Below are 27,394 nucleotides of genomic sequence, written 5' to 3' on the forward strand. Positions count from 1 at the left end.
TCGGGATCCTGTGCCCATTCCGCAAACTCGTCGAGTCCGTCATCTATTAAGAGAATGCTCTGTTTTATACGACGGTTGAGAAGACCTAATTTGCCTGTTTTGATTAAATCAATGAGCTCATCGCAGTGTTCCCAAAGACGACCCACTGAAACAAGTCTTTGGTCAATTTTTGAATCTGAGGTTTCCGTACTCGTACTTTCTTGCTCTTCTACTAGCAACGAGAGCTCCTCAGCAAACGTGTCTGTGGTGGAGAGAAGAGACTTCACCAAGCCAAGAATTTCTGAATGATAGATGTCGCTAATTTCGACGGGACTCAACTGGGCAACAACAGTTACTGTCAACACCACCGTTTCCGACAATTGCTCCACAGTCTTGTAGGCAGCATCTACCAGCCGCAAGTTCTCGGGCTTGAACACAATGCCAACTTTCGTTACATGGGCTTTAATCAATTTAGCCAATTTTTCGAGTTCTTCGAGTGGTTTTTCTAGACGAGCAGTTTGGGCCAGTGTGACCTCAGATGTGGCTAGACTAGTCCTCCAGTACTTCAGGGCCTCGCTGAAAGATTTGAGAAGCTTTAGGAGATCGTTTGAGGTGGGCACCATAGTACGAGGTGGTTCTTCGATGAGATGCGATCAATTTGGATTGGGTGCGAAATTCAGTGCGAGCCTAGCGAAGTGAGCTGTGGTAGACTATGAAAGAAATGGAAAATGTATGTTAAATTTGTGCATGGATGAATATTGTGAGACTACGAGAGTCATAAAATGTATGAATTGTATGAAATGTATGAATTGTATGAAATGTATGAGCTAGAGAACGGTATATGCTATTACCAATCGTCATCGTCTTCGTCGTCACTTCCGGCAACCTTGCCCTTTCTTTGGTTAAGTGCTGAAGCCAATGCATCAGCTAAACTGGCGGGCTGACCAGGTGCGGCGGCAGGTGCCGAACCCACCGCTACTAGAGCCTCCTTGTACTTCCCTTGGAGCAACGCACTGGGCTTTTCAAGCTGAGACTTATCGGTCTTCTTGAGAGCTCCAATTCCACCAGCGCCTTGAATCGAGGCTAAGAGAGCGCCGCGAGATGCATCCACGACTGGCAATGGAGCTGCTGGCTCAGAAGAAGACAAATCTGGTGGAGGAGGTGGAGGAGGAGGGCCACCAGACAGCTGTTCTGCAGGAGGTAATGGAGGTGGAGGAGGAACGCCAGACTGAACTGGAGGTGGAGGTGGAATGGCAGATTGAACTGGAGGAGCTTGAGGAGCTTGTGGTGCTCGTGGTGGAGGGGGAGGTTGTGAGGCTGGCAGATGAGCTGGAGGTGGAGGATAGTTGTTCGCTGGTGGTGGGGGAACAGAAGTGGGTTGATAGGTTTGGTGTTGATTTAGCTGGTAGGTTTGTGGTGAACTGGGGCCAGTACCCGTATGCTGTGGTGTTGCTCCTCGTGCTCGTGGGGGCGGAGGTGGGGGACCGGATCTGTTTGTTCTTGGAGGAGGAGGTGGAGGAGGACCTCCAGTCAGTTGTGGGGCCCGATAACCTGGAGCTCTTGGAGGAGGCGGAGGCACGTTTCCGCGAGAAGGAGGAGGAGCAGGAGGAGTGGCCTGGGAACGCAACGGCGGCGGTGGAGGAACGTTCGCCGCGGTTGACAAGGAGATGGCGGAGCATATGTGTGTTTACGCCGTTTTGGTAAGTGGGGGCAGCATTTTGGCTTGGCAAGCCTGGAAGTGGGCGATTATTTGACTGGAATGAAGGTGGACCTGTTCCTTGGGGAGTCACTGATGGAGGTGGGGGCAACAGCGAGTTTCTGACAGGAGGAACTATTGCATCTTTTGGTGGTAACCGGAAGCGAGACTGAGGTGTAGGTTGAGGTTCAGGAGTTTCTGTTGGAGTTGAAACTGCGGGGGAAGGAGAAGGAGAAGGAGAAGGTGACGAAGCGGGGGAAGGTATTTTTGAGCCAAAAGCAGACGCAGAGTCTGAAGATGTGTTTGCAGCTGGCGGAGGAGGAGGTGGAGGAGCCTTTTTGTGCTTCCTAGGAGCTTCGACAGGAGCAGCCGGCGCAGCCGCTGTTGTTCCAGCTTCGTGTTTGCGCTGGAATCTGCGCGGGACTGGTGGCTCGAGGCCCACCAAGGGCCCTCCCAGCTCTGCAATGTAATTTTTAATAAACTCACGGTTATCGTAGATCATGTCTTCGGTAATCCCTGCCGCTTCGAGCTCGTGGTACAACGACCTCCACTCTGGAGGAGGAGCATCATCGTAGTAGAGTATGCCTTTAGCACGCCGAGACCTTTGAGCAGTATTAACATCCATAAATTCACCTCTAGGTCCAGGCTGTTGACGACGGCCATCTGAATGAACCCGATCACGCAACGCAATTGCACTTTTGTTGTTGACGGTGTGCTTCAGCCCATGCTTGTTGCGTGACGTCACACGCTTGTAAAAATGACTGGCTTCGCTGGTATCTTCAAAGAGCAATCCCACTAGACAGTCTTCGATTTCGAACGTATGGAAGAACTTTCGATCCTGATGATAGGCAAAATTCACCCACAATTCTTGGTCCCAAACCACTCCGCGGTGTCCGAGGATATCCACCATTTTGAGAAAGTAAGTGTGTCCCACCAAGTCATCCACAAGTACAATGGCACCCACCAAGCCGGTGTAGGTCCATTCGGTGGGGGAAGGATGGGCAATGTAGAGTCGTGCCACGGTGGCATCGATGATTTTGTTGTTTGCCTTTGGGATAACCCGCTTGATTTTCTCTTTATCGGCGGCAGTTAAGAGCCCCATGGTGCCGAATTGACGAAATACAACAAAAGGGTTGAGATCAACTGAAGTCGACTTTCGCAGTTAGCACACCCCAACACCAACATGGTGGTGAACACTGAATTTCGCAAATCCATCACCAAACCCAATGTCACGTCAAGGAGGTAAAGCCAAGCCGTTAAAGTCGGCCAAGAAACAGCAAACCGACCTCACCGATGAGGAATTAGCATTCAAGGAAAAACAAAAGGCTGATGCTCAAGCACGCAAAAAGATGGCTGAACAAGCCAAAAAAGGTGGACCATTAGTTGGTGGTGGAATCAAGAAGAGCGGCAAAAAATAAAGTTTATATGTAGTTGTGTATTGTATAGACGTTTCTCTTGCGAAAAGTAGCGTAAAACGCCAACAAAACCCGAATTTCGTGCCCATGGTTGGTCCCATGATTGGTTTCCATGGTAGAGGTCCTGCATATTCTAACAATTTCTTCAAACTTTCTGCGATTTTTCTTCAACAATGCCGTCGTTGCAGAAGTTCCACGCCAATGTGGCCCGCCACGTCAAGCTGATGAACAAAAACTTGTGTGCCGAGATAATGCGCCACGACTACATTGTCACAGGACGTACAAAGGCCAAAAGAGCCCAACCACACGTCGAGCGCTTTTTGGCCAACGCTCTTAAAGCCAACCGCAAAATGGAGGGAACCGATCTTCAAGAACGTATACAGCGGAACCAGGCCCTTAACTACTTGCATCCTCCATTAAGAACCGAAATAGGCACCCGGGTGCTTGAAGACCTTGCCAAAAGATACCCCAAAAGAACCCATGGGTTCACCAGAATCATCAAACTCGAGCCTCGTTTGGGTGAAGACAAGGCACCTATGTCGGTGTTGGAGCTCGTAGACAGCGACTATCAAATCAAATATTGGTATATGGCCAAAGTGGTTGCTCGTTTGGAACTCCAGGGCTTACCATTGGACGACTTGACGGCACACAATGTACGTAAACTCACACAATATCGACAGGACGGAGACCAGGAGTTCCGAGACGCAGTGGAAACTGCCAAAAAACAGTTTTTCAAGGTGGACGACGAGGGAAATGTGGTAGATGAAGAGATCAAACGTAATTTGGAAAATAAGCCTACAAACTTGGAATTCCACGGAGGAAGCTTAGCAGGAAAACTTCTTGTTTCCAAAAAGTACCCAACCGTCCAGCGTCCTTCAAAGGAAGAGGTAGAGGTTCCCCAGTCGCCATTTTTGAGAAATTAGCATGTATATAGTGGAGAAGAGAGTGATAAGAGTTAGAAGAGAGTAGTAAGTAAAATGAGTGAGTAAGTAGTGAGTAAATTAAATGAACTAGTGAAGAGTAAACTGCGTGAATGAAGTTTAGTGGGAAAACACTTGAATACTCAATTGGTGTAATTGTCACTTAATGCAACTGTCCGTATCTCAATGTAATTTCGTGTCGCACAAGTTCACAACATTTTGTCACTCTTATCTCACAATGTACTTTTCAAAATCACATTTCCAGCCCCAAGGAAAGTGTGCTCTTATAGTGGGTGCTTCCCAGGGCCTAGGTGCCGAATTAGCTCGTCAATTGTACTCAAAAGGTTGCACGGTTATATTGGTCGCACGTACACAAGCAAAGTTGAAGTTAGTGGTTGATGAAATTGAAAAGGAAAAAATTGAGACAGGAGATCCAAAGGCATTGTATATCGCTGCAGATGTATCCAAGTATGACCAATGCTTACAATTGTGGCAAGAGATTGACGAGGCAGGCTTGGATCCAGACTTTATTTTCTGCTGTGCTGGAAGCACCATTTGCAAGCTTTTTGAAGATCTTACAGGCGCAGATTTGGCTCAAGGAGTGAATGTCAACTATATGACAGCTCTCAATGTCACGCATTCTGGGTTTCGTCATGTTCTTTCTAAAGGTACAATTGCAAAAAAGAGACATGTTATATTTTTCAGTAGCGTCGTGAGCTTTTTCACGTTTGCAGGCTACTCTCAATATGCCCCACTCAAGAGTGCTCTAGAGTCGCTTTCGATCTCTTTGAGGCAGGAAATGGGCCCTTATGGCTATAGAATCTCCTGTGTGTTCCCTGGGAACTTTGCAAGTGAAGGTTTTGAAGAAGAACAAAAAACAAAACCTCAAATAACCAAGGATATTGAGGGTCCAAGTAAGCCAATCTCAACAGAAAAGTGTGCGGACATAGTCATTGACAAGTTGAGTAAAGGCTACGATACCATAACCACCGATAGTATAGGATGGTTACTCAGCTGTTCTGTACTTGGAATGCTTCCTAGACAATGGGGATTTTTTCAAATTATTGTCAGTTTCTTGTTTCTGCTTATTGCTCCTATAGTGAACTGGGTGATCTACCGAGACGTGGAGAAGTACTTTAAGAAGAGAGAAGAAGGCCAAAAAGACAAAGTGAGAACAAATAGACATGTATAGCTATGAAGAACAGAAGACATGTACTATGAATAGACCATGAATTGCAAAAATTTGTGGAGTCAGTAATATATTTTCATGGAAAGGTTGGAGTATATTTCACTTCTTCTCCACTATCGACGCTACCTTGTCCGTCAAGTCCATAATTGCTTGGTCTGTCTGGACACCAAATTTGTACCAATCTATGCTATAAACCCAATTCACCGCCTTTATGAGCTCTTCGTTCCAGAGATCCTTGGAAGTTTCCAAGATGCTCACTCTGCGTGTTTCTTCAAACAGCTTATTGACGGGCATAATTTTGTCATGGCCATGCTTGTGGGAAATAATTTGATGTTCAATAATATCTCTTGAAGATTGGAGTTGGGAAGATACAAACAATTTGTTTGATCGCACAAACTCACCAGTGTAGTATGTGGCCACGGAAGTGAGTAGAACACCACCTAAGAATCCATGGATTCTGCCGCCCATGTTGATTGGTGTGAGCGAAATCACTGGTAAGTGAGCACTTACACCCAACACCCACAGTGAAATTCTCAAGCCTATTTCAGTAACTGTCTAAGATGATTCTGTACAATTCTGTACATTCTGTACTATTCGTATCTATTTACATTCTGCCCTCCTGCTCCAACGCCGCTTGCAAGGCCAGACGCAAGAAAGGAAGGACATCGATTTTGTCCAATTTGACTTGGGCTCCACTTTGTCTCAATGCTCTCACCTCTTCCACAGCTTCCAGTGGATCTCTAAGTAAGAAAGGAAGCTCTTCCACGACACCCTTCAAGGGGTACCCGATCTCTTCCTCCACGTCGGGGTTTTGTGCAAAATAACGAGCCAATTTGATGTGGGACACATAATTCAAGCCGTCTACGAATCTTTCGTTAATATCGGTTTCCCAATTGTAATCTTCCAATTGTGGTTGTATACCGAAAAAGGCGTACTGGAGGCGTATCAATTTCTCGTTGTAGCTGGCAATTTGGCTGGCATCAGCATCCAAGTACCGTTGGCGAAATTCTTCCAAGTACTCTTGTTGCTGCTGTGTAAAAGTTTGAACTCTTTCGAAAGCAGTTTGGCGCTCCAACAACACTTGTTTTATACGCTTCTGTGTCAACAAGAGCTTTTCGTCCACCTGGTCGTGGACGTGGGTGTTTCTTTCGTTGATGGCATCGGCCAATCTCACTTCACGAGCCAACACATTTCTCTCTTTCAACACCAAATACCACAATTGATGGAGATCCTCAAACAGTTTGCGCCGTAACTCGGCAGTGGTCCAAGCCCTGGACTGGATATCGAGGTCTGAGGCTTCTCTATAACAGGTTTGAGAGTTGTTTCCGTCGGGGAAAAATGCCCACAAAGGATGGTCGGGAGAAACCTCGAAATTTCTATGTGTGGGTACTATGGGGGGTCTTAGCTGCACCGTACGAAGATCTGTGAACCGCATGGGCTTGCGGGCCATAGCTCGCGCGCTGCCGGAGAGGGCTCTGGCTACGGTCTTCATAAAGTTGAAGTTTTTTTTTTCAGTGCGCACAAGTTTTGAAATCTCAACCTACACTCACCGCCAAACCATGAGTGACCAGCCATTGGATTCCATACGGTACCAGCTTGATGAAACGATACTAGTGAAGTTGCGGGGCCTGCGAGAGATGAAGGGCAAATTACAGGGCTACGATTCCCATTGCAACATGGTATTGAGTGATGCTGTTGAGTTCATATACGATAACCCAAATGATGAATCCAAGCCTATAGAGAAAAAAAGCGAGATGGTTTTTGTTCGTGGAGACTCGGTGATCTTGATAAGTTCTATATGAATGAACGATGACGAAACGATGTAGACCGACAGGTTGGAGATTAAACTAGAGTTGTACAGATTGAGATTACAGTCATCTATGAATACTGTCTATGATTAACGGTCTATGCAGATTTTTCTGTGATTAAAGTTCTATGATCAGTTCACTTCAGTATCTTTTTCCTCATTTCCGTCCTTTCTTTTTGTCTTTTCTTTTCATCTATCCTCATTTTCTCTTATTTTCCTCAACTGGTCAACGGCTGCGGCATTGGCAAGCCACCTCTCTTTGGCAGCTTGTCCATGTTCCAAAAGTGACCCGATTTCTTCGACCAAGCCACTGATAATCCTGTCGTATTCCTCGACAGTGGTAGAAGCTGGTGCTGCGTAACCGGTTCCTCGACTAACATCATACACATATTTGTGTTCTAGCTTGCGACACAGCCGTCCTTTTAGGTGCTCCTCCACACTATGTTGCCAGTCAATCTCAGCATTAAAGAGCTTCTCCTTGAAAATATTCTGTATTTCAGCCTCTTCAAAGACAAAATTGCTGGAATCTAGGTCGATACTCGTTGGATCGCTCGTTCCATCGTCATCTTTCCTTATCTTTTGTGTCAACATTTTGGCTCCTCTTGGCCGTAATCTCGCATCAAAACTCTTCGAAAGTGCTTTCATCTTCTCCAACATGGGCCGCTGGACATCCTGGAGTCTTCGAAGTTGTTCTTTTAGTTCGTTTTGTTGTTCCGTCATGATCTCAAGTTGTCCAGGAAGCAGCTCAAGATTCAGACTTCGGGTATTATTGTGAATAAATATGATTCTCTGCATGCTTTTGACATGAATACGGTACAATTCGTACACTTTTTCAAGTTCAAACCGATATTGTTCAACTTTAACTCGGCAAAGATCATTTTTGGGCGATTCTTCGTTTCGACTATTTCTGCTTAATTCAAGTATATCGTGCCTCAATCGAAGATACTGCTGGGAAACCTTGTCATTGTACCGAAGAGCACTTGATATGGACTCCTCTATGAGCTCTTGCTGGCGATTGGTGGTTAGAGACATCAACTATGTATAATGAGATTGATAAATTTGGTGCAGGATCAAGACAAAATCTGCACTTTCCATACTAAAGTCGTTATATCATTATGAGGGATTAGCACCCAATGCCCAGCCCAAACCAGATGCAAAGAGCTTGGAGATCTTTTCACTCGTTTGGTGGGTGGTGTTTGCTGCCTCGCTAAGTAAATTGTTCACCACCGTTGTCTCCTGCTGAACTGACAGTGGTGTCAGAAGGTTCTGATAATACATGTCAATCTGATCGTTGACTATTTCCCATTGACGCAACAAAAGCTTGCTATTACCAACACTGTTATTGTTGCTTCGACAATAGATGAGTGCAGTCGACAATATTTCTCTTTGCTTGATAAGTACTTGTAACTGAGAGTCACTTATACCGTCCAAATCATTGATCCAATCCGGCAGCGCATACTTGCCAACCTGGTAGAATGTGAGCCAGTACTCTCCAATATCTTCTGTAGCTTGTGAGTTGTCTTTGTAATGGGAAAATAACTCCTTGGATCGTTTGTAAGCGTAGGAAAAGTTGTTGTCAATGAGGGCCGATTCAATACAGACAGAATTGAGTTTGCTGAAACTGTGATCGAGATTGTGTCCAAAAAAGATCCCCAAATCATTGAGGATTTTGTGAAGCTTGCCAAATGCCAAATAAGATTTGGGGTTCTGCTCCAAAATTAGTGTTATTAATGTCATAGGTGTACCCGAACCAAGCTGAGAACTCGAGGCTCCGAATTTGCTAATGACTTGTGCTGGTACAATTTTCTGTCCATTGACCAGAATCTTAAAGTTTTTCAAGTTTGAAATTGCTTTGAGTAAGTGCTTGACACCTACAATGTCGCTATGGTCTCCTTCGATGCCATCCATAATCTTTATGCATTCGTGAGCATGCTTAAGTCCATCCATGTTCTCGTTCATGCTGGAAGCACTATTGAAACTGTCCCAAAATTTGGCCATTACAAGCTCCGAAATCACGTTGTGAGAAATATTCTTTGACGATGCAAATAATTTGGATTCCTCAAACAAATTGGCTACCAAAAGACGCTCGAGAACAGCTTTGTTGACATCTTTCAGTTGCTCAGAACCCATAAATGTCGACACAAACGAGTCTACTGACGACAAGAGCTGCGTGCAATTGCCGGCATTCACACCAGAAAGTATTTTTGTGACTTCCTTTTCGCTGCTCACCTCGCTTGTCATTAATTGGAAATAGCCGGAGATGGTGAGCTTGTTTATAGGATATAATGAGGAACATGTTTCGATAATGCTCAAAAGATGGTGCACACTTTCCGCGTTTGGCTGAATTACCAATGGATTTTCCCTCAAAAATTGGTCGAATGAGTCCAACTTGATATCTTTCAAGGAGTTGTTCATATCTGCGTGAGGCACAGCTACTTCAGCTGGATCTAAGAAAAACTGCAAAGTACTTCGGATCAGATAGTAGGATGATAGAATGGCCATTGAGGTGGATTTGGAATCCAAGGTCAAGGAATAGTAATATGCAATAGCAAGGAAACGTTTGAGTAATGCATCTGAATCGGCAGGTGAAGACGAACCGACCAGCAAAATGGCTGAGATACACTTGTTCCAAAACGTAAAGATCTCAGCCAACTTCATATCGGCAGAAGTGTTGACCATCCAATTCAAAATGGGATCCAATCCACAATTGTGAAACTTGGTTAACGGGAGCAAGACTCGAATTATCCAACGGTCAATGGGAATGTTCGAAGACAGTTCGACGCCCAACGGCTCATACAATACGGAAAGTTGTTCCTGAACCGAAGTTAGAGAGTCGAAACGACGCAAATTGACACAATCGTCAACTATGTTCTCACAAACTTCACTGTAGTACAGATGGGGTTCCACGATCCCCTCGAGCCAGCGTTTGAATGGATCATAATCTGAAACAAGGTCAAACAATGGTTGACAAGCTCGCAAATCCCGGGATATCTCTGAGTAGCGACAGGTATAAACCTTGCAGAACAGAAAGAGAAGTTGCTGTACATCATCAGTGTTATGTGTAATCCACCCCAAATCACGACACTTTTGTGAAATTTCTTTCTGAAGCTCATTAACCGTTTCCTCTCGTACTATAGGGCTTGAACGATTGTAGAGGTTGTTCGAATCAGGCTTCAATCGCAGACTTAGCAGCTGGGCCACTTCTCCCCAGTCGTTGCTTTCAACCAAAAAATCACTATTTGACACTTTTGACGACGGTAATGGCAAACTGGTCAATATTTCCACCAAACACAGCACAGGGAACACAACTAACGAGGTTCGAAGTGCCAATAATTGTAGAATAGTGACGGTGTTGGAATGCTCTCCCGGCCATTTTTGGACTAATTGAACTATTGCACCAAGTATAGAAACCAAATCTGAGTTTGTGTACTGTCTGGACTCGGCTAGCATGCCCGCAAGCTCGAAATACACCGTGGCATCGTCAGACATTACGAAGGAACACTATAGCCGTTTGCTCTCGATTCGCACAATTTGCAGTTTCACATTTGTTCTGTGTGCACTCGAATAGTTTAAGGACGCGCGTAGATAAATTCTTTCAGATAACGTTTAATTAAGCTCCCTCCCATATCGTTTAGCAAGCTCCTGGCTTAAACAGATTACGTCCCGGAAACCTTGTCAACCCAGGTGCATAATTTTTGCCTATGTATAGGGCAAGAAATATTGTGAGCCACAAAATTCCCATGACACTATCGGTTGACTTCGATGCCGTTAAAGCTATCAGTTTTTCATCATTTACTGATGATTTGTCTACGTGTGGTGGGAAAAGCTCACAAAAATCCGATGCTGTCTCATCGAGTCCCAACCGTTCTCCTTTGGCATTAATTCGTTCCCAACTGAGCCCGCTGGCATTAGGCTCGCCTCCCAAAAAAAGACCCCATTTACAACCAGTTGCCGACTCACCAATATCATCCAAACCAACCATAACGACAGAGTCACCATTCAATAGTCTGTTGCGAAAAAAAGAGAAAAATGACCTTCTTCATCAGCCCTCATTAAAGACCAAAAAAGCTCCACATTACCCAACCATCCAACTCCAAACCCAACGACCTTTCAGTTCCACAAGCAACGCAAAGCGCTACGAAGACGTTACTACACCTTCCACTACCCATGGTCAAGCACTCAAATCTGTCGTTCCTATAGTTCTTTCAGCTGAGCAGGAACATGTCCTTCAACTCGTTCGCAACGGCGAGTCGCTTTTCTACACCGGTTCTGCTGGAACTGGTAAATCCGTTCTTCTTAGAGCTATCATAAAAGAGCTTCGTAAAAAGCACGATGGTAATATTGCCGTTACAGCATCGACCGGCTTGGCAGCCTGCAATATCGGTGGTATCACCCTACATAGTTTTGCAGGAGTCGGGCTAGGAGACGGTTCGATAGATAACTGGATGAAAAAAGTCCGTTCCAACAAGAAGGCATATTCCCGCTGGGGTTCGGTGAAAGTGTTGATTATAGACGAAATCCTGATGATAGACGGCATATTCTTCGATAAGCTCAATGAGCTTGCAAAGCGTATTCGCCGCTCCCGAGCTCCATTTGGTGGCATACAGGTAATTGCATGTGGTGACTTTTATCAGTTGCCTCCTGTAAACAAGAACAAAATAGATGGTAGCCCAATCGAAGAGTCCATGTTTGCGTTTGAGAGCATGGCCTGGAAAAGTACCATAAAAAAGTCCATTCTCCTCCAAGAGGTATTCCGACAGAAGGGTGACCAGCGTTTTATCGACATGCTTAATGAAATGAGATCAGGACAGATCGGACCAGACACGGAGATGGAGTTCAAAAAACTTGCTCGTAAGCTTGAATGCCCCGAAGGTATAGTACCAGCTGAGCTTTATTCGACTCGTTATGAGGTCGATAATGCCAACAATACCAGACTCAACTTGCTAAAAGGAGAAACTCACCTATTTAGTTCAGTCGATGATGGTAGTTTACCGGCACAATCTCGACAAACGGTTCTAAACAATTTCTTGGCCCCACAAAAACTTTTCCTCAAGAAAAATGCCCAGGTAATGTGCATAAAGAATTTTGATGAAACCTTGGTCAATGGATCTCTCGGACAAGTAGTCGGGTTTATGGACAAGCGTACATATAAACTATTCGAGAAGATGAAGGCAGCTCCCCATGTTCCAATTGAATCTCTCAACGCTCAACTCAAGGACGAAGAAAAGAATAATGAGGACAAGACTTTGAATGACTATAGTAGCCAGCAGTACAACGACTCTGTTTTTGGATTTTTAGATGAAGTTCCTGAGACTGAATTTGCTGACACTGAACTATTCTCTAGTGAAGAATTGACTAGCAGCTTCAAAGAAAGTAAAGATCGAAAACTCGAATTCATAAATAAAATGCTAGAGGAAGCAGACAAGAAGAAACTTCTTCCATTGGTCAGGTTCCTCCTTCCTGATGGTGTCAATACAAGAGAAGTTTTGGTCGAACCAGAAACTTGGACCGTTGAAGATGAGCACCAACAGGTTCTCGCAAGTCGTACACAAGTTCCATTGATGCTTGCTTGGTCTCTTTCGATCCATAAATCCCAAGGCCAAACATTACCAAAAGTCAAGGTGGACCTTAAGAGGGTTTTTGAGAATGGCCAGGCATACGTTGCTCTTTCTCGAGCTGTATCACGAGCAGGTTTGCAAGTTCTCAACTTTGACAAGTATAAAATCAGAGCACATCCAAAAGTTATTGACTTCTATTCCACACTATTTACCCCAGAAGAATCTCTAGCTGACCGAAAACATGAACATGGGCAACGGTCTTTGGATCATTTTTTCTCTACTGTTGCAGGCAGAGCAGACTTCAACACCTAAGCCCTCAATGCATTACATGTAAGATAGATAGAATAATGCACTCATGACCTATGTATATCAACGACTTCTATGCCCTATTTACTAATTATATACACGAGACAAAGGCTTCTTTCACGACTTTCTATATGTCAACTTCAAGCCAGCCTTGCTGGAAATCTGAAGTTTGTTCATCAATAGTATTCGAGATAGCATCTCCAAGTGTTCTGGGTCAAGTAAAACGATCAGAACTTTGGTAAAATCTTCACATCTTTTAAGATAAAATCGCAACATGTCGGTAAAAGGTATTTCAATACCTGGAACCAGATTGACACTAAATTTTGACCATGAGCTTAGAGCGGCTTGGGGGTATAAGCACTCCAAGCCAAGAATGTATAAATGCTTTGTTCGTACTTTATTAACAAGCAAAGCATCTGGGTGGGTCAAAACAGTTAATTCTGACGGTTCCATGAGCGATGTGCAAGCAGAATTGTTGGAGTCCACAAGTTTGGCTTTGATGTCTTCCAAGTCGATAAACGGCGGAATTACAAATACAGCACCATCTTGAACATTTTTCATCGAGTTTCTGATAATATGAAGTATTTGATCAGACGCCAAATTCTGCAACAGCTTTTGGAGAAGTTGTTGTAACGAACGTTTTTGTTCGTTCTCAGACAACGATGCTTCGAGCCAGGCTTCATGAAATTCATTAGCAGGCCAGTTGGCAGTGGTATCTATTTCTTTCAATTTCTTATCACCTTTTTTGTGAAGAAAGCACTGAATGCTATTTGTCGGTTCAAAGTAGTCTTGACTACCGACAACAACAAGATTTCTACCAGACTTTCGAATTGTGCGTTCCAGATCTGAAAATCTTACGATACGTTCCACGAATGATCGTTGAGGATCCGTGACACGCATATTGTGGTCCTTTGCTTTTTTAACATCTAGTTGGTCTTGGAGTTGGCGCACTTGAGCGGGACCCCTGGAAACTTTTGAACCGTCAAGTTGGATAAGTTTTCGGTATGGTTTCTGGTAAATGGGTTCCATTACAAAGCAGAATTGCAACGGCTTGTACAAATACTTTCTTTTCGTCTTTACCATTTTCCGCAAGAGGTTGAGATTTGGTCTGTCATTTTTGGGATACTGCTTTTTGATCAGTTTTTCAACGTCAAGGGCAGAAACGTTGCTGGCGAGAGTCCACTTGGTGTAGTCAAATCCCCGTGGAATTGGGTCCAGGTCTTGGTCTTTTGCTTTAATTTCAACTGACTTCAAACGTCGCCGAAGACTATCCATATAATGATCCATTTGAAGCTTCTGGACGGTGCTGACGATCAGTTTGAGTATGTTTCGGTATTTCCTTTTGGGTCCCTCAAGTGTCAAGCTGACATTTTCGGGAAGCTGTATATCGGTCGTTTCCAATATATAGTTGGAGCCATCAACTGCGAGCAATTGGGTTTCTTTATAGCATTCCGGTCCAAGTCCGAGCTGGGATTTTTGGTTGAGAAGACGATGAAATATACTTGGAGTGGTTACCAATATTTGAGGAGGAGTCTTGGAAGCTTCCCCGGTTGTAAGAGTGTCTGAGTTCATATCGGTGTACACAAAGTTTATCTCGAGCGGTCTTCTGCTGACTTTGTATTCCTCTTTTTCAGGAACCAACTGGTCAGGGCAGCAATCCGTGGGCAATCCTTTGGTTAGGAATCTGAAATATTTCAAATACTTTTTGACAAGATCGTCCGTTGGTACTAGTATCACGCTATCCACCGAGTAGCCGGAGCTGATTTGGCCAAACTTGGGAACCCGACTTAACGTAAAGTTCAAGGCATGTATGGCAATTGATAAGGATTTTCCAGAGTAAGAATCGCCTCTAAAGAGAAGACTGTGCTCGGAACCAAGGACCGATAAAATTATACGTTGGTCTGGAGTAGGTGAAAGATCCCTACTGTGGTCTTTGGGAAGTACGCCTAGCTTTCGAAATCGGTCATTGTCGTGATCGTCATTCAATTTTTCAAGTTGGTTGAGTCGTTGTTGTAAAAATGGCAAAACTCCAAAGTTGGAAAAGTTTCCATTTTCTTTCGGGTCGAACTTTAGTTTAGTAAAAGGACCTCTTGGGTCGTTTCGGACTTTGTTCGTAGAAGCATATCGCTTAGAAATTTGTAAAAATGAGGGCTGGATATTTCGCCATCTATATCGTACAAACATGCAGTTGATTTCGAATTCGCGATGCTCATCGCACATCTACTCTGTGAATGCATTAGTAGCTATAAACAGCCTTAAATAGAATTACGTCTGCTCAACGAAACATGCTCTCCAGACATGTCTTTCCGAACCTTGTCTCCCATTCCCGCGATATCGGGTAGCTTACCACTGCTTTTCCACAGAGTGAAAAGTTCATCTGCGTACACATACCCCACGCGATAGATTTCATCGTACTTGGCAAAGTCCAAAGTAGCATAGTTCTCAATTGGGGGCCGGAGATACATCACGCCTGGTGTCTTTTTCGAGATTTCAAGAGCATTGACACTTGCGACATATGCCAATCTCAATTGAATATCCATCATATTTGGAACATCAGGATGCTTAGAAAATGGGTTCCAACGGTTGAGAAGAACCCAAAATCCGGAAAGTGTATCACCGTAATTCATGGGTGTTCTGTCGTCAACTGACCCAACGTCAACAGCAATGATGTACTTGGCACCTTTTTTCTTCATTTCCAGAACAGGTAAATTGTCCAAGTAGCCTCCATCGAGAAGCATAGAACCGTTGTATGTAATCGGAGGGAGTAGGCCAGCCAACGACATTGAAGCTCTAATAAACCGCCACAGGTACCCAGTTTCGTGTATATCCATGGTGGAGTTGGTAATATTGGTGGAGTTGCAAAAGTAGCGGAGCCAAAAATCTTCAATTTCTGTAAAGCCAAAAATCTTCCAGATACCTCTATTGAACTCATAACCGGTCATATAGGAAGTGACGGGGTATGTTAAGTCTGTGAGGATTCTCCAAAACGAAGACACTCTCTTTGCAAACTTTTTGGCTCGGCCATAAATCGAAACTGTGTTATAGTCCATAGCATAGAGTCCACCCACAAACGACCCTATTGAGGTTCCGCCAACAAGATCTATGGGAATACCATGTTTTTCAAGTGCAATTACAACGCCAACGTGAGAGATTCCACGAGACCCTCCTCCACCCAAAACAAGCCCAACGGCCTCATTCGAGAGAATACGAGCAAGTCGAAGAAAATCGTTCTTGTGCACCGACACTCCATTGAAAGACATCCGTCCATGTGCATTGATCTTATTGTTCAACTTGACAAACGATGCTAATGCTTTTCCCTTGACCTCCTCTAATTTCAACTTTATGTTTGGATTAGCTCTATCCTTGATCTTCTTGGCCAACTCACTGATTATTGGGATCTTTGGTTTCATCACCAGCGTAGTTTGCGTTGGGCTTATTTCCATCTGTATATGATGATGACCTTGAACCCATACTCTGTTCTTCAACCAAATACTCGTAGATCCTGGAGTCACATACTTCTCGGGATGTATCAAACAGAGATCGGTTCTTGCTGTGGTTTTTAGCTTAATAAGTAGTCTCTCGTAAGATCCAATACTTTCAGCAGTATCTTCATCGTCAGCATCAGCAAGCAAAAGAATACAGTCACCCTGAGAGATACAAGTAGAAGTCCAATTGGACTTGACTGGAGTATCACAAACGTAGACAATCGTTTCATACTTCTCCTCCAAGTAGGCAAAGTAGCCGGAAAGTTTAAGCTCGGCAAGTCGTTCGTCAAATGCATGCTTTCCAAGATGAGTAAGTGTAGAAGCTTGATCAAGTGCTATAACGTTTCTGCCTATCGCTTTCAATGCCTGTACTAACTTGTCTGCAAATTCTCTAACGGGAAGCTGGGAAACGGTGGGTAATATGGTGATCGTCTTGAAGTTGCTCGAGATATATGGACTGTCAGACAGTGTCATTGCAAGTGGTTTATCTAGGATCTCCTCCGAGTCTTTTTTTGAGAGTCTATTGGCGACAATTCTTGAAACTTTCACCATTATTGATGGGTTTTGGAGCGAAAGTAATTCAAAAAGCGCTCTAGGTATCCTGGCTGTTTCTGAGTCACGAACTGCAATCAAAGTGTTTTTTCTGAGAGATGCTGTTAATACTTCAACTTCTCCAATAGACTCACCATGGCCGTATTCTCCCAAAATTTCAACATCATTCGAAGTATACTTTTTATTGCTCTCGTCGATCAAGTTGTCGTTGTAGTCATAAGTATCATGACCTGCCTTTGAGGCAACCGGTTTAAAAGGTGTTTTGAACTTGACCACTCGAAATCGTCCACTCAATACTATGTGGAATCCATTTGCTGGCTCACCCTCTTTGCTCAAGATGTCCCCAGCAGAAATATGGCACCATTCCAAGGCATAGTCTATGGTGAGGAATTGCTTTGATAACAATCGCTTCAAGCGTCTAGCAATGGGTAGTTGAAGAAAGTAAAACTTGTCAATCAACTTGGAGTACATGTGACTGGGTATGTGTGCAACAATGGCACTCGAATCTTCAGATGCTTTCACCAGCACCAAAGATTTCATGCCAATAAGGCAGTTTAAGTAGCCAGTGATGCCCCCAGCTTTCACGGTATAGATCTTTTTCGACTTGCCGTTTGACTCTTGTATCACATCTAGAGAACCATCAATGACGTAAAATATACCTGTGTGGAACGAGTCCTGTTCAATGATAGTTTTACCTGGCTGGATATATTTCATTTGTATAGCTCGAGCGAATTCATCTTTCACTGCCACAAAGTCAGAATCGTCACCTCTAGAGCCGGGCAAAACCACCTTCTTTGGTTTTTCTTGTAAAACGTCTGCTTCCTTTGTGTGTTGGTTGATTGTTTGGTACACTTTGTTCCCATTACTTGCTAAACTGGACCGAATACTGGTCATGGGGTCCACACGAGGACTATTAATGGAATCTAAAGACCCATAGTTCAACTTTGAAATGCCCACAATTGAAGACGATGCTGAAGAAGACGCCGAAGTCGGATTGATATTCATCACAGTGGGATCGTCTTCAGATATACCCAAATGCGTGAAGATTTGCTCCACAATTGCGGTACGCAAAGATGTCTCTTCGGTCTCTTCACGTTCATTGGAAAAGCCACGAACACGGATATCTTCAAGAACACTGTTACTCTTTCGAAGACTAGTGGAATGAGATGCTCGCCGTCTGAGAGAGGACCTTTGGATGGTGGGCAGATCCTCCGATTCATTTGGAATGGTTTGGGTTTCGTAGTAGTCTGATCTTCTCGACAAGGGAACGGAAGACAAGAGATCACCTGGATGGGTAGATTTGGAGCGAGATGCAAGAACGACATAGCGAGATGAAGATGCTTGACGAGTAAGTGCTCTCAAGTTGACGGTAGATCTCCGGGGGAGCGTTGGCAGGCCTTCAACAGAAGCCAGTTCTTCGGTTTTGTGAAATTTCTCGATGATTCCTTTGGAAAGATAACTGGGAAGCCTTTCGTTAGTTTCAGCATTGAGATTTCGTTCGCAATCTAAAATGTCCTTAGAAAGCCCCAAGTAGTTATAAATAGTGTTCATCGAAACCTTGTAGAGTCTGGTTAATACCATGGTGACTATGTGTGAAGTTGCCTTGGGATACTTTTTGTGGAGTCTTTGGAATGCTGTATATGGGATAATTGCCAAAGTTGTGCTTGTGGTGCCCTTTGGCCTCGCAACAATTTCTGGAGCAAGTGAAGGAGGTGGAGAGTTGCCACCAGTATTATTGGGACTCAATTCAAGAGGGGTGACAGCGGTGAGACTATAAGAGCCAAATTTAGTTGGCAGAAGTGGTACTTCGTTGGAGGTGAAAAGGTCCAAAGTGCTCATAAGTGAAGACAACGGTGCTCCACTCTTAACCTCATTTAAAAGCTGGTACTTGTCGTTTCCAATGCAAAGAACGTCGTCATTTTCGTACCGCAAATCTAACCCATCGTCTTCAGCGTTCAAACTCAGATTCGAGAGGTTGGTGACTTTGGTGTATACTTGCATAGTTCCCTCGACCACAATCAGGAACCCCAACGACTCATCCAAGTACAAAACCTCGTTCGGAAGGACTTTCTGGGTAGTCATATTTCTCGTTAACTCGTGGAAAACCGGGCCCTCCAAGTATCCAAAAACCTGAATTGCACTTAAGAACTGGTCCAAGTAATTGGAAGAAGTCTTGGACAGCAGTTTCTTCTTTTTCGAAAGATCATCGATATCAAACAGCTTTTTCGCTGGTTCTTTGGCAGCTGAGTTTCGAGAGTATCTTGTCAAGTATTTGTACCGAACCACCAAGAAACAAATAGCCGTCACTGCAACCACAAACATGAGAATCGACGAAAGTGACAAGGTGATTTGGAAAGTTTTGGAGAGCATTCCAAGCAAAATCGACGGTAGCGTCACCAAGAACCAATTCACCACGCGAAAGCATGTCCACAGAACCAACAAGATGACATTTATAAGAACACCATAAGAATATTTTGGGGTAGAAACCAAAGTTTCCGTGCTATGAAAGTCCGCCAGTGATGTGTCCAGATCCATAGTGGACAAAACGAACGGCAAAAGTGTGAATTAGGAGCAAATCAATACACTAGTAATAAATATATGAAGAAATGTGGGGAGCCGCGACAATGGAAAGTGAGAAGAATCGAAAAGAAGAGAAACACAAATAGAAGCCAGATTACAATCTACAAAATAAGAAAAGCTACCAATTTCGACTTAGTCCTTTTATCTATGTACACGGACTAAAGAAACTCCTTGGCCTTTCTCTTGAATGCATTGCAGTCCCGTAACCATTGCTTGTAGTCTGCCAACGAATATATTCTTTCGCCATAGTAATCAGGAACTGGGTTGGACATCGACTGCGACGAAGGATCTACTCTCCTCAGCTTAATCCGCTCAAGAAACTGGTGATCTCTGGTACGAAATTGGGCCAACTGATTACGATTCATCAATCTGAAAACTGGGTTTCCAATCACCGGTCCCGCCAAAAACCCTCCAAATCCTCCGGCCAAAACCGCACCAACGACAAACATAAGCGGATCAATACCAAAGATTGTTTTTTCAGGGTCAATTTCAAGGTTACCCATGTAACTCAACGTTGCCAAAGCTCCTCCAGCTGCGGTGAATGCAGACATGACAGTATTGATCCGACTGTTTTGCTTCTTCAATGCAAGATATTGCTGCCAGGTCATTCCTACCAGCGTTGAGTTGAAGCGCACAGCTCTAATTCCAACCTTGAACATGGTTCGATAGAATAGATATGATAAGAGGAATGGTCAAGTTGGGAGTTGCGAGGATGAGGTGATGTTGTATGCAGGACACTGACGAAAGGACAAAATCCAGAATCAGACAGAAACGAAACTTTCTTCAATTAAGAGGATACTGCTACAGGCACCTCTATCCTTATTCCTCCATATCCACTAATCTACTCCCTTCTGACATATTTCTTCTTCCCATCTTTTGGTCGTGCGCGACCAGTCGCGACTCCGTGAAAAATCAACACGGTCCTGCGACAACTGTGCATTGGCTAAATCCATCCGGTTAAAACTTGCAACACACGCATGATCACACGATGAACGGCTTTTCTGAACCATATTCAAAGCCGCCGATTGCGTTTCCTGCATCGCATGAGCAACTAAATTCCCTTCTTCTGCGGTATCATCAACTCTTGAAATCGTCCCATGAGGCCAAAGAAAAACAGAAGCTTTTGGGTCAAACCCAGAATTTCCGGATGCTAGGTGACGTCAAGTTGGCGGTCCGGGACCCCAATGAGGCTGATCGTTTGGCCATAGAACGCATATTACACCAAGTTTCTGAGCAACACAAGAAGTTTCGCCACGAGGAAGACCTCTTATTCGAAGAACTTAAACAGGATATCAAGAAGCAACAAGGAAACCAGAAGCCTGATATTGATGTGTTGAAGCAACAAATCGTCGGTTTACAGCTTCTTTCCACCGATTTGGATCTCCCGCCCGATCTTCAAACAGCCTACCTACAGTCGCTTGAGACCAACCCAAACGCTGAATCGGAGACGATCGACTCTCAAGCATTAATAGAGGCTCTTAGCGACCCAGCATGCTTTTCGGGAGATTTTGTTCGCCGGGCGCGTGCTCTTGGAGCCATTGGTAATGACTATAGTCACCAGTCTTCTCTCAGCGACAGTTCCAAACTACACTTTGAAAAGGTAGTAGCCAACAAACTTGCCAATCGTATAAGGGAATTGGAGAGCCTTCCATCCAACCTTGGTACGTTCCATGAAGGTTCCAGTGAACTTGATGACTCTCTCAAAATCAACGCACTTGTTGAATTGAAAGCTCTTAGAGTTCTCTCCAAGCAAAAACAACTCAGACGAGCCATAGTTCTCACCGACGTTCTGTCAGCACAAACAGAGCATGCGGAACTCAAAGATGTTCCGTTGACACTTCTGGCCCAACGAGCGCTCCGCGTTCGTCCAAAGATTGTTCAGCCACAACCTCATCTTCTTGCTTCCAAATTGAAAACCAGGCAATTATTGGAGGCAAAGAAGCGTGAACATCTTTTGCATGTGGAGAAAGTCCGTGGTATTTTGGACGCAGTTGAAGAAATCAACGCTAGAAAGGAACGTCACTGGACCCACAGAAATCACATCGCTCGGAATGTACATACATATCACCTGAATACCGAGAAAGACGAGTCCAAGAAGCTTGAGAAGACTGCGAGACAGCGTTTGCAAGCTTTGAAGTCCAACGATGAAGAAGCGTACATGAAATTGTTGGATCAAACCAAAGATCATCGTATTACTCACTTGTTAAAGCAGACGAACCTGTTCTTGGATTCTTTGGCCCATGCGGTCAAGGCCCAGCAACTGGGCGATCCAGAACCTCAAGAGCAAAATCCTGATGAAGTCAGAGAAAAGATAGATTACTATCAGGTAGCACATTCTATCAAAGAAGAAATCAAAGAACAGCCCAAGATGTTAGTTGGTGGTCAATTAAAGGAGTACCAGTTAAAGGGTTTACAATGGATGGTGTCCTTGTACAATAATAAACTTAATGGTATTTTGGCCGACGAAATGGGTCTTGGAAAAACCATTCAATCCATTTCCTTGATCTCCTACTTGATAGAAAAGAAAGGTGAAGACAAGTTTCTTGTTATTGTTCCCTTATCTACTATTACTAACTGGACCCTTGAATTTGAAAAATGGGCTCCAAGCATCAAAGTGATTGTATATAAGGGTTCTCAACTTCAACGTAAGAATCTTCAATGGGAAGTTCGACTGGGAAATTTCCAAGTGTTGTTGACCACTTATGAGTTCATTATCCGAGAGAGACCACTTTTAGCCAAGGTCAACTACTCGCATATGATTATTGATGAAGGTCACAGGATGAAGAACACCGAATCGAAACTTTCCGTTACCCTCAAGACGTACTACAAAACAAAGAATCGGTTGATTTTGACGGGAACTCCACTTCAAAATAATTTGCCAGAATTATGGGCTCTTCTTAATTTCGTGTTGCCAAGAATTTTCAACTCGGTGAAGTCTTTCGACGAGTGGTTCAATACACCATTTGCCAACACCGGAACCCTGGAGAAGATTGAATTAACGGAAGAAGAGCTGCTTTTGGTTATTAGACGTTTGCACAAGGTCCTTCGTCCGTTCTTGTTAAGAAGATTAAAGAAGGATGTGGAGAAGGATCTTCCTGATAAGGTTGAAAAGGTTCTCAAGTGTAACTTATCGGGACTTCAGTATATCCTTTATCAGCAAATGTTGAAGCACAATGCTTTATTCGTCGGTGCTGAAGTGGGCTCAGCCAAGTCTGGTATCAAAGGCTTGAACAATAAGATCATGCAATTGAGAAAGATATGCAACCACCCGTTCGTATTCGAAGAAGTGGAAGATGTGTTGAATCCCTCGAGAATGACTAACAATCTGATATGGCGTAGTAGTGGCAAGTTCGAGTTACTTGACAGAGTTTTGCCAAAGTTCAAAGCTAGTGGTCATCGTGTGTTGCTTTTCTTCCAGATGACGAGCGTGATGGATATCATGGAGGACTTTTTGCGTCTTCGTAACATGAAGTATTTGAGATTAGATGGTGCAACGAAGGCTGAAGATCGTCAAGAGATGCTTAAATTATTCAATGCGCCTGGTTCTGAATACTTCTGTTTTCTCTTATCAACCAGAGCTGGTGGTTTAGGTTTGAATTTACAGAGTGCCGATACCGTGATCATCTTCGATACCGATTGGAATCCCCATCAAGATTTGCAAGCTCAAGACAGAGCTCATAGAATTGGACAAAAGAATGAGGTCAGAATCTTGCGTTTGATCACCAACGAATCGGTGGAGGAGGTGATTCTCGAGAGAGCGCATCAAAAGTTAGATATTGATGGTAAGGTTATCCAAGCAGGTAAATTTGATAACAAGTCTACTGCTGAGGAGCAGGAGGAGTTTTTGAAACGACTTTTGGAAGCAGAATCCGATGGTGAAAATAAGGAAGACAACAGCGCTCTTGATGACGAAGAACTAAACGAAATTTTGGCTCGTTCAGAAGATGAAAAGGATTTGTTCTTGCAAATTGATAACGAGCGAATTCTCCGTGATAAGGTGGAGCTGCGCAAACCAGACGGCTACAAGACTAGGTTGATGAACACGAAAGAATTGCCCAGCATATTCACCGAGGATATTTCACATCATTTTGAGAAGAATCCTAAAGACTTAACCCGAACAAGAGAGAGAAAGAGAGTCAAGTACGATGATGGGTTGACGGAAGAGCAATGGCTTATGGCAATGGATGACGACGATGACCTGGTTGAGGCTGCCATTGCGAGGAAAGAAGCTAGGGCAGAGCGCAAAAGAAGAAAGAGAGAAGCAGGGGATGATACACTTGACGACGATATGGAAGATATTGAGGAAGAAGAGCCCAGTCGAACCAAGTCTAGTACCATCAATGACGAAGACTTGGTCCCCCAATGTACTGGTGTATTAGATGAAATCACCGCGTTGGTGGCAGAAGATGGGCATAGTGTCCACGAGGTGTTTGAGAAGTTACCACCACGCAAACTTTATCCAGACTATTACAAAATCATCAAGAAGCCAATTTCGCTCAAGCAGATACGAAAAGGACTCCAAAATGACGAATTTGATTCATTCGAAGCGTTTTTGGACGCATTGAAACTCATGTGTTCCAACGCCAAAACATATAACGAAGAAGGATCGTGGGTCTGGAACGATGCAGACGCAGTAGAGGAGGTAATCTCCAATCACAAATAAGTGCCAATACATAATACGATTATATTATCCGTGGATTTTGCGGGGTATGGTGCATGGATGTAGAAATACGACGAAGGAAGGATAAAAAAGAAGGAGATAATGGAGTGGATGAAGCTTGTTTTGGCTAAAAAATACCAAATATCGAGATCGTCGGCATCAACAATAAAGCAAACGTCATTTTTGGCCGGTTAAAGTAGCCAATTTAAAATGTCATCATGGCCAAGACCAATGAGATCTCGCCCTTTGCGATTACTAAATCCACGGAATTCCTGCAGACATTTCCACTTGCACCCATGTCGTGGGCTTCCCTGCATGAGCTGGTCATTGACAGGAGGGGTATAAAAACCAGCGGTTATCCGGCGCGTCAATTGACTTGTACTTTTTTACAACTAGAAAATCAAAAATGTCGATTGTTGCAGCCACCAGACAATCTTCCTCACGTATGGGCTACGCTCTTGCTGGGCTTGCTGGTGCTGGAGCTTCAATTTATGCCTACCAAGAATACCGCAGAAGAACCCCTGGACCAAGTCCTTTAATGGCAGCTTCAGGAGTGGTGAACAATGCTTATGTTCCCAAGGGAGTTGGCTTTGAAGACTACCAAAAAGTTTACAATGATATTGCTGCCAAGGTTCACGAGCAAGAAGATGCCGATGGAGGCATTGGTCGTTATGGTTTGCTCTGTAGACTTGGCTGGCACACCAGTGGTACCTACGACAAGAATGACAATACAGGAGGGTCGTATGCTGGTACTATGATCTACAGTCCTGAGTCAATTGACGGCGCCAATGCCGGTATGGAGGTTGCAAGGGACTTTTTGTACGAGTTCAAAGACAAGTACCCATTTCTCTCTCGTGGAGATTTGTGGACTTTGGGAGGTGTGGTTGCTGTCCAGGAGTCTGGGGGACCCAAGATTCCTTGGAGACCAGGACGTAAGGATATTCCTGAGAGAAGCCGGGTGCCAGAAGCTGGAAGATTGCCAGATGCTTCAAAAGATGGTGAATACGTCAAGAACTTGTTTGCGAGATTGGGCATGGACGAGCGGGAGACAGTGGCCTTGATTGGTGCCCATGTTTTGGGTCAATGCCATTCTTACTATTCTGGTTACTCTGGTCCATGGGGTCCTTCGTACAACATGTTCACCAACGACTTTTTCGTGCGCTTGTTAGGCAAGTGGCACGTCAAAAAGTGGGATGGCCCCAAGCAGTATGAAGATGACGAGACCAACTCGTTCATGATGTTGCCAACTGACATTGCTTTGAAAGAAGAATCTTATTTCGTCAAGTATGTCAAGATGTACGCTGAAGACCAGGACTTGTTTTTCAAGGACTTTTCTAAGGCATATTCCAAGTTGATGGAGCTCGGAGTAACGTTCCCAAAGGACCAGAAACAATGGGAGTTCAAGACATTGGACGAACAAGACGACGAGGAATAGAGTAGACTACTAAATACACTCACTAGAAGTAGATGCCGTATTAAATTCTGTTTGTAATTCAGTCAAATGCATACTTGAGCGGGTGACTTAAATGCCTTCAGTGCATTTTAAGTAAATTTTCAAGTACATCCCCATTTTGCAATCTTCAAGGTACACCTATGTCTTAGGTCGGTGTCTCAGGTCCAGTATCTCTCCTACGCACCTGCGCACATCTGGGGCCGTCACAATTTTCGTTCACACACGCCCAACTGAAAAATTTTCCTGCCGCACGCTAGTATAAAACCATTTTGCACCCGCATCTGCGAAATTTTTTCACCACCATGAAGTACATCCAAACTGATCAAGTGTTAGACATTCCTGAGGGCGTCACTGTTGCCATCAAGGCCAGAAACATCACCGTGACTGGTCCAAGAGGTACCTTGACCAAGGACTTGAAGCACATTGATGTCACCTTTGCCAAGATCAACAACAGAGCCATCAAGATTACCGTCCACAACGGTGACAGAAAGCACGTTGCTGCTTTGAGAACTGTCAAGTCTTTGATTGCCAACTTGATCACTGGTGTCACCAAGGGTTACAAGTACAAGTTGAGATATGTCTATGCGCATTTCCCAATTAACGTTAATGTTGTTGAGAAGGATGGTGACAAATTCATTGAGATCAGAAACTTCTTGGGTGAAAAGAGAGTGAGACACGTCAAGATCTTCGATGGTGTTACTGTTGAACAATCCACCACCCAAAAGGATGAGTTGGTTGTTTCCGGTAACTCGTTGGAAGCTGTGTCTCAAAACGCTGCTGATGTCCAACAAATCTGCCGTGTCAGAAACAAGGATATCCGTAAGTTTTTGGATGGTATCTACGTTTCCGAGCGTGGTGTCATTGACGAGGAGGCTTAAATGTAATAATAATGATTAGGGATATATAGTGATCCATTCGATGTGAAATTTGAGGATGCGTTATAGAGCTTAACCAATACAGAGCCACCAACGATCCATATGTAGCGCTGAGCCAGTATTGGCCTCAAACTTTACTTACGAGTAAAGTGGAGATGGCTCAGTTAGTTGTAAGCTAGTAGGTCGCTCCAGCTTCTCTCTACTACTGCATACTAATTTTTCACGCGGACTGTACCGTTTGAATCGTTAGCTTGGTTGTTAGAATTTAAAGTTATAAGCCAATCGAGAAAAGCCTACGCTTACGTTCAGCGTCTGCAGTACTCAGCGTCTGTCGGTCTTTCAGTATTTCCCTTGTTTCCAGCATTAACCACATCCTTACATCGAACTTACATCTAACTTTTCAATGGTCAAAGTAGCCTATTTGGGCCCTCCAGGCACATATACTCATCAGGTACGTTCATTTTTTGGTTTTGACGCTTCCAACTAACAAAGGCGCTCGCTCAGCAATTCAAATCTGATGTGGAATCCATACCAAAAGAATCTATAAGCAGCTGTTTCGAGGCAGTCAATAATGATGAAGTGGAGTATGCAGTTGTACCATTTGAAAATTCCACTAATGGTCTGGTAGTGTATACCCTCGACTTGCTACGGGACTGGTTTCTTGATTCTGAACCGCTGTTTAGAATTGTGGGAGAACAATTTGTTGCCATACATCACTGTCTCTTATCGAACGCTGGTTCACTAAATGACATTGAAACAATATATTCCCATCCACAAGTATGGGGACAAGTAGGACAATTCCTCAAAGAGTTTCCTCGAACATATTCCAGAATTGACACCTCCAGCACATCCAAAGCAGCCGAGTTGGTGGCAGAAGATAAAACAAATACTTCTGCATGTATCTCGTCGCAGCTCTGCT

General features: G+C 44.0%; 17 protein-coding genes across 17 annotated transcripts; 8 read left to right on the forward strand and 9 right to left on the reverse strand. All coding sequences in view use genetic code 12, as the record gives it.

The window, feature by feature from the left end:
• On the reverse strand, window positions 1-602 carry PGUG_02642 (uncharacterized protein; the record flags this gene model as incomplete). The annotated part of the gene is made up of 1 exon (XM_001484863.1): window positions 1-602. A coding segment is annotated over one exon (602 nt), but the record flags the coding sequence as incomplete, so codon positions are not given.
• Window positions 603-1,080: 478 nt separating this feature from the next.
• Window positions 1,081-1,683, forward strand: PGUG_02643 (uncharacterized protein; the record flags this gene model as incomplete). The annotated part of the gene is made up of 1 exon (XM_001484864.1): window positions 1,081-1,683. The coding sequence occupies one exon, from the start codon at window positions 1,081-1,083 to the stop codon at window positions 1,681-1,683; it is 603 nt and encodes a 200-aa protein (XP_001484914.2).
• On the reverse strand, window positions 1,113-2,777 carry WAL1 (actin-binding protein; the record flags this gene model as incomplete). Its single annotated transcript, XM_001484865.1, has 1 exon — window positions 1,113-2,777. The coding sequence occupies one exon, from the start codon at window positions 2,775-2,777 to the stop codon at window positions 1,113-1,115; it is 1,665 nt and encodes a 554-aa protein (XP_001484915.2).
• Window positions 2,778-2,901: 124 nt separating this feature from the next.
• PGUG_02645 (uncharacterized protein) lies at window positions 2,902-3,093 on the forward strand (the record flags this gene model as incomplete). The annotated part of the gene is made up of 1 exon (XM_001484866.1): window positions 2,902-3,093. The coding sequence occupies one exon, from the start codon at window positions 2,902-2,904 to the stop codon at window positions 3,091-3,093; it is 192 nt and encodes a 63-aa protein (XP_001484916.1).
• A 170-nt stretch (window positions 3,094-3,263) lies between these two features.
• Window positions 3,264-4,013, forward strand: MRPL8 (mitochondrial 54S ribosomal protein bL17m; the record flags this gene model as incomplete). The annotated part of the gene is made up of 1 exon (XM_001484867.1): window positions 3,264-4,013. The coding sequence occupies one exon, from the start codon at window positions 3,264-3,266 to the stop codon at window positions 4,011-4,013; it is 750 nt and encodes a 249-aa protein (XP_001484917.2).
• Window positions 4,014-4,176: 163 nt separating this feature from the next.
• Window positions 4,177-5,202, forward strand: KSR1 (3-dehydrosphinganine reductase; the record flags this gene model as incomplete). Its single annotated transcript, XM_001484868.1, has 1 exon — window positions 4,177-5,202. One exon carries the CDS (start codon window positions 4,177-4,179, stop codon window positions 5,200-5,202), a length of 1,026 nt encoding a protein of 341 aa, XP_001484918.2.
• Window positions 5,203-5,298: 96 nt separating this feature from the next.
• Window positions 5,299-5,667, reverse strand: PGUG_02648 (uncharacterized protein; the record flags this gene model as incomplete). The annotated part of the gene is made up of 1 exon (XM_001484869.1): window positions 5,299-5,667. The coding sequence occupies one exon, from the start codon at window positions 5,665-5,667 to the stop codon at window positions 5,299-5,301; it is 369 nt and encodes a 122-aa protein (XP_001484919.2).
• Window positions 5,668-5,803: 136 nt separating this feature from the next.
• On the reverse strand, window positions 5,804-6,691 carry PGUG_02649 (mitochondrial 54S ribosomal protein uL29m; the record flags this gene model as incomplete). Its single annotated transcript, XM_001484870.1, has 1 exon — window positions 5,804-6,691. One exon carries the CDS (start codon window positions 6,689-6,691, stop codon window positions 5,804-5,806), a length of 888 nt encoding a protein of 295 aa, XP_001484920.2.
• A 504-nt stretch (window positions 6,692-7,195) lies between these two features.
• Window positions 7,196-8,038, reverse strand: PGUG_02650 (uncharacterized protein; the record flags this gene model as incomplete). The annotated part of the gene is made up of 1 exon (XM_001484871.1): window positions 7,196-8,038. One exon carries the CDS (start codon window positions 8,036-8,038, stop codon window positions 7,196-7,198), a length of 843 nt encoding a protein of 280 aa, XP_001484921.2.
• An 81-nt stretch (window positions 8,039-8,119) lies between these two features.
• On the reverse strand, window positions 8,120-10,495 carry PGUG_02651 (uncharacterized protein; the record flags this gene model as incomplete). Its single annotated transcript, XM_001484872.1, has 1 exon — window positions 8,120-10,495. The coding sequence occupies one exon, from the start codon at window positions 10,493-10,495 to the stop codon at window positions 8,120-8,122; it is 2,376 nt and encodes a 791-aa protein (XP_001484922.2).
• A 212-nt stretch (window positions 10,496-10,707) lies between these two features.
• PIF1 (DNA helicase) lies at window positions 10,708-12,876 on the forward strand (the record flags this gene model as incomplete). The annotated part of the gene is made up of 1 exon (XM_001484873.1): window positions 10,708-12,876. One exon carries the CDS (start codon window positions 10,708-10,710, stop codon window positions 12,874-12,876), a length of 2,169 nt encoding a protein of 722 aa, XP_001484923.2.
• Window positions 12,877-12,987: 111 nt separating this feature from the next.
• Window positions 12,988-15,090, reverse strand: PGUG_02653 (uncharacterized protein; the record flags this gene model as incomplete). The annotated part of the gene is made up of 1 exon (XM_001484874.1): window positions 12,988-15,090. The coding sequence occupies one exon, from the start codon at window positions 15,088-15,090 to the stop codon at window positions 12,988-12,990; it is 2,103 nt and encodes a 700-aa protein (XP_001484924.2).
• A 35-nt stretch (window positions 15,091-15,125) lies between these two features.
• On the reverse strand, window positions 15,126-19,442 carry PGUG_02654 (lysophospholipase; the record flags this gene model as incomplete). The annotated part of the gene is made up of 1 exon (XM_001484875.1): window positions 15,126-19,442. One exon carries the CDS (start codon window positions 19,440-19,442, stop codon window positions 15,126-15,128), a length of 4,317 nt encoding a protein of 1,438 aa, XP_001484925.2.
• Window positions 19,443-19,645: 203 nt separating this feature from the next.
• On the reverse strand, window positions 19,646-20,146 carry PAM17 (Pam17p; the record flags this gene model as incomplete). Its single annotated transcript, XM_001484876.1, has 1 exon — window positions 19,646-20,146. One exon carries the CDS (start codon window positions 20,144-20,146, stop codon window positions 19,646-19,648), a length of 501 nt encoding a protein of 166 aa, XP_001484926.2.
• Window positions 20,147-20,475: 329 nt separating this feature from the next.
• On the forward strand, window positions 20,476-24,150 carry PGUG_02656 (RSC chromatin remodeling complex ATPase subunit; the record flags this gene model as incomplete). The annotated part of the gene is made up of 1 exon (XM_001484877.1): window positions 20,476-24,150. One exon carries the CDS (start codon window positions 20,476-20,478, stop codon window positions 24,148-24,150), a length of 3,675 nt encoding a protein of 1,224 aa, XP_001484927.2.
• Window positions 24,151-24,553: 403 nt separating this feature from the next.
• On the forward strand, window positions 24,554-25,582 carry CCP1 (cytochrome-c peroxidase; the record flags this gene model as incomplete). The annotated part of the gene is made up of 1 exon (XM_001484878.1): window positions 24,554-25,582. The coding sequence occupies one exon, from the start codon at window positions 24,554-24,556 to the stop codon at window positions 25,580-25,582; it is 1,029 nt and encodes a 342-aa protein (XP_001484928.1).
• A 320-nt stretch (window positions 25,583-25,902) lies between these two features.
• Window positions 25,903-26,478, forward strand: RPL9B (60S ribosomal protein uL6; the record flags this gene model as incomplete). Its single annotated transcript, XM_001484879.1, has 1 exon — window positions 25,903-26,478. One exon carries the CDS (start codon window positions 25,903-25,905, stop codon window positions 26,476-26,478), a length of 576 nt encoding a protein of 191 aa, XP_001484929.1.
• Window positions 26,479-27,394: the final 916 nt, after the last annotated feature.

The sequence above is a fragment of the Meyerozyma guilliermondii genome, genomic scaffold (genome assembly GCF_000149425.1).
Source record: "Meyerozyma guilliermondii ATCC 6260 scaffold_3 genomic scaffold, whole genome shotgun sequence".
NCBI classification, from domain to species: domain Eukaryota; kingdom Fungi; phylum Ascomycota; class Pichiomycetes; order Serinales; family Debaryomycetaceae; genus Meyerozyma; species Meyerozyma guilliermondii.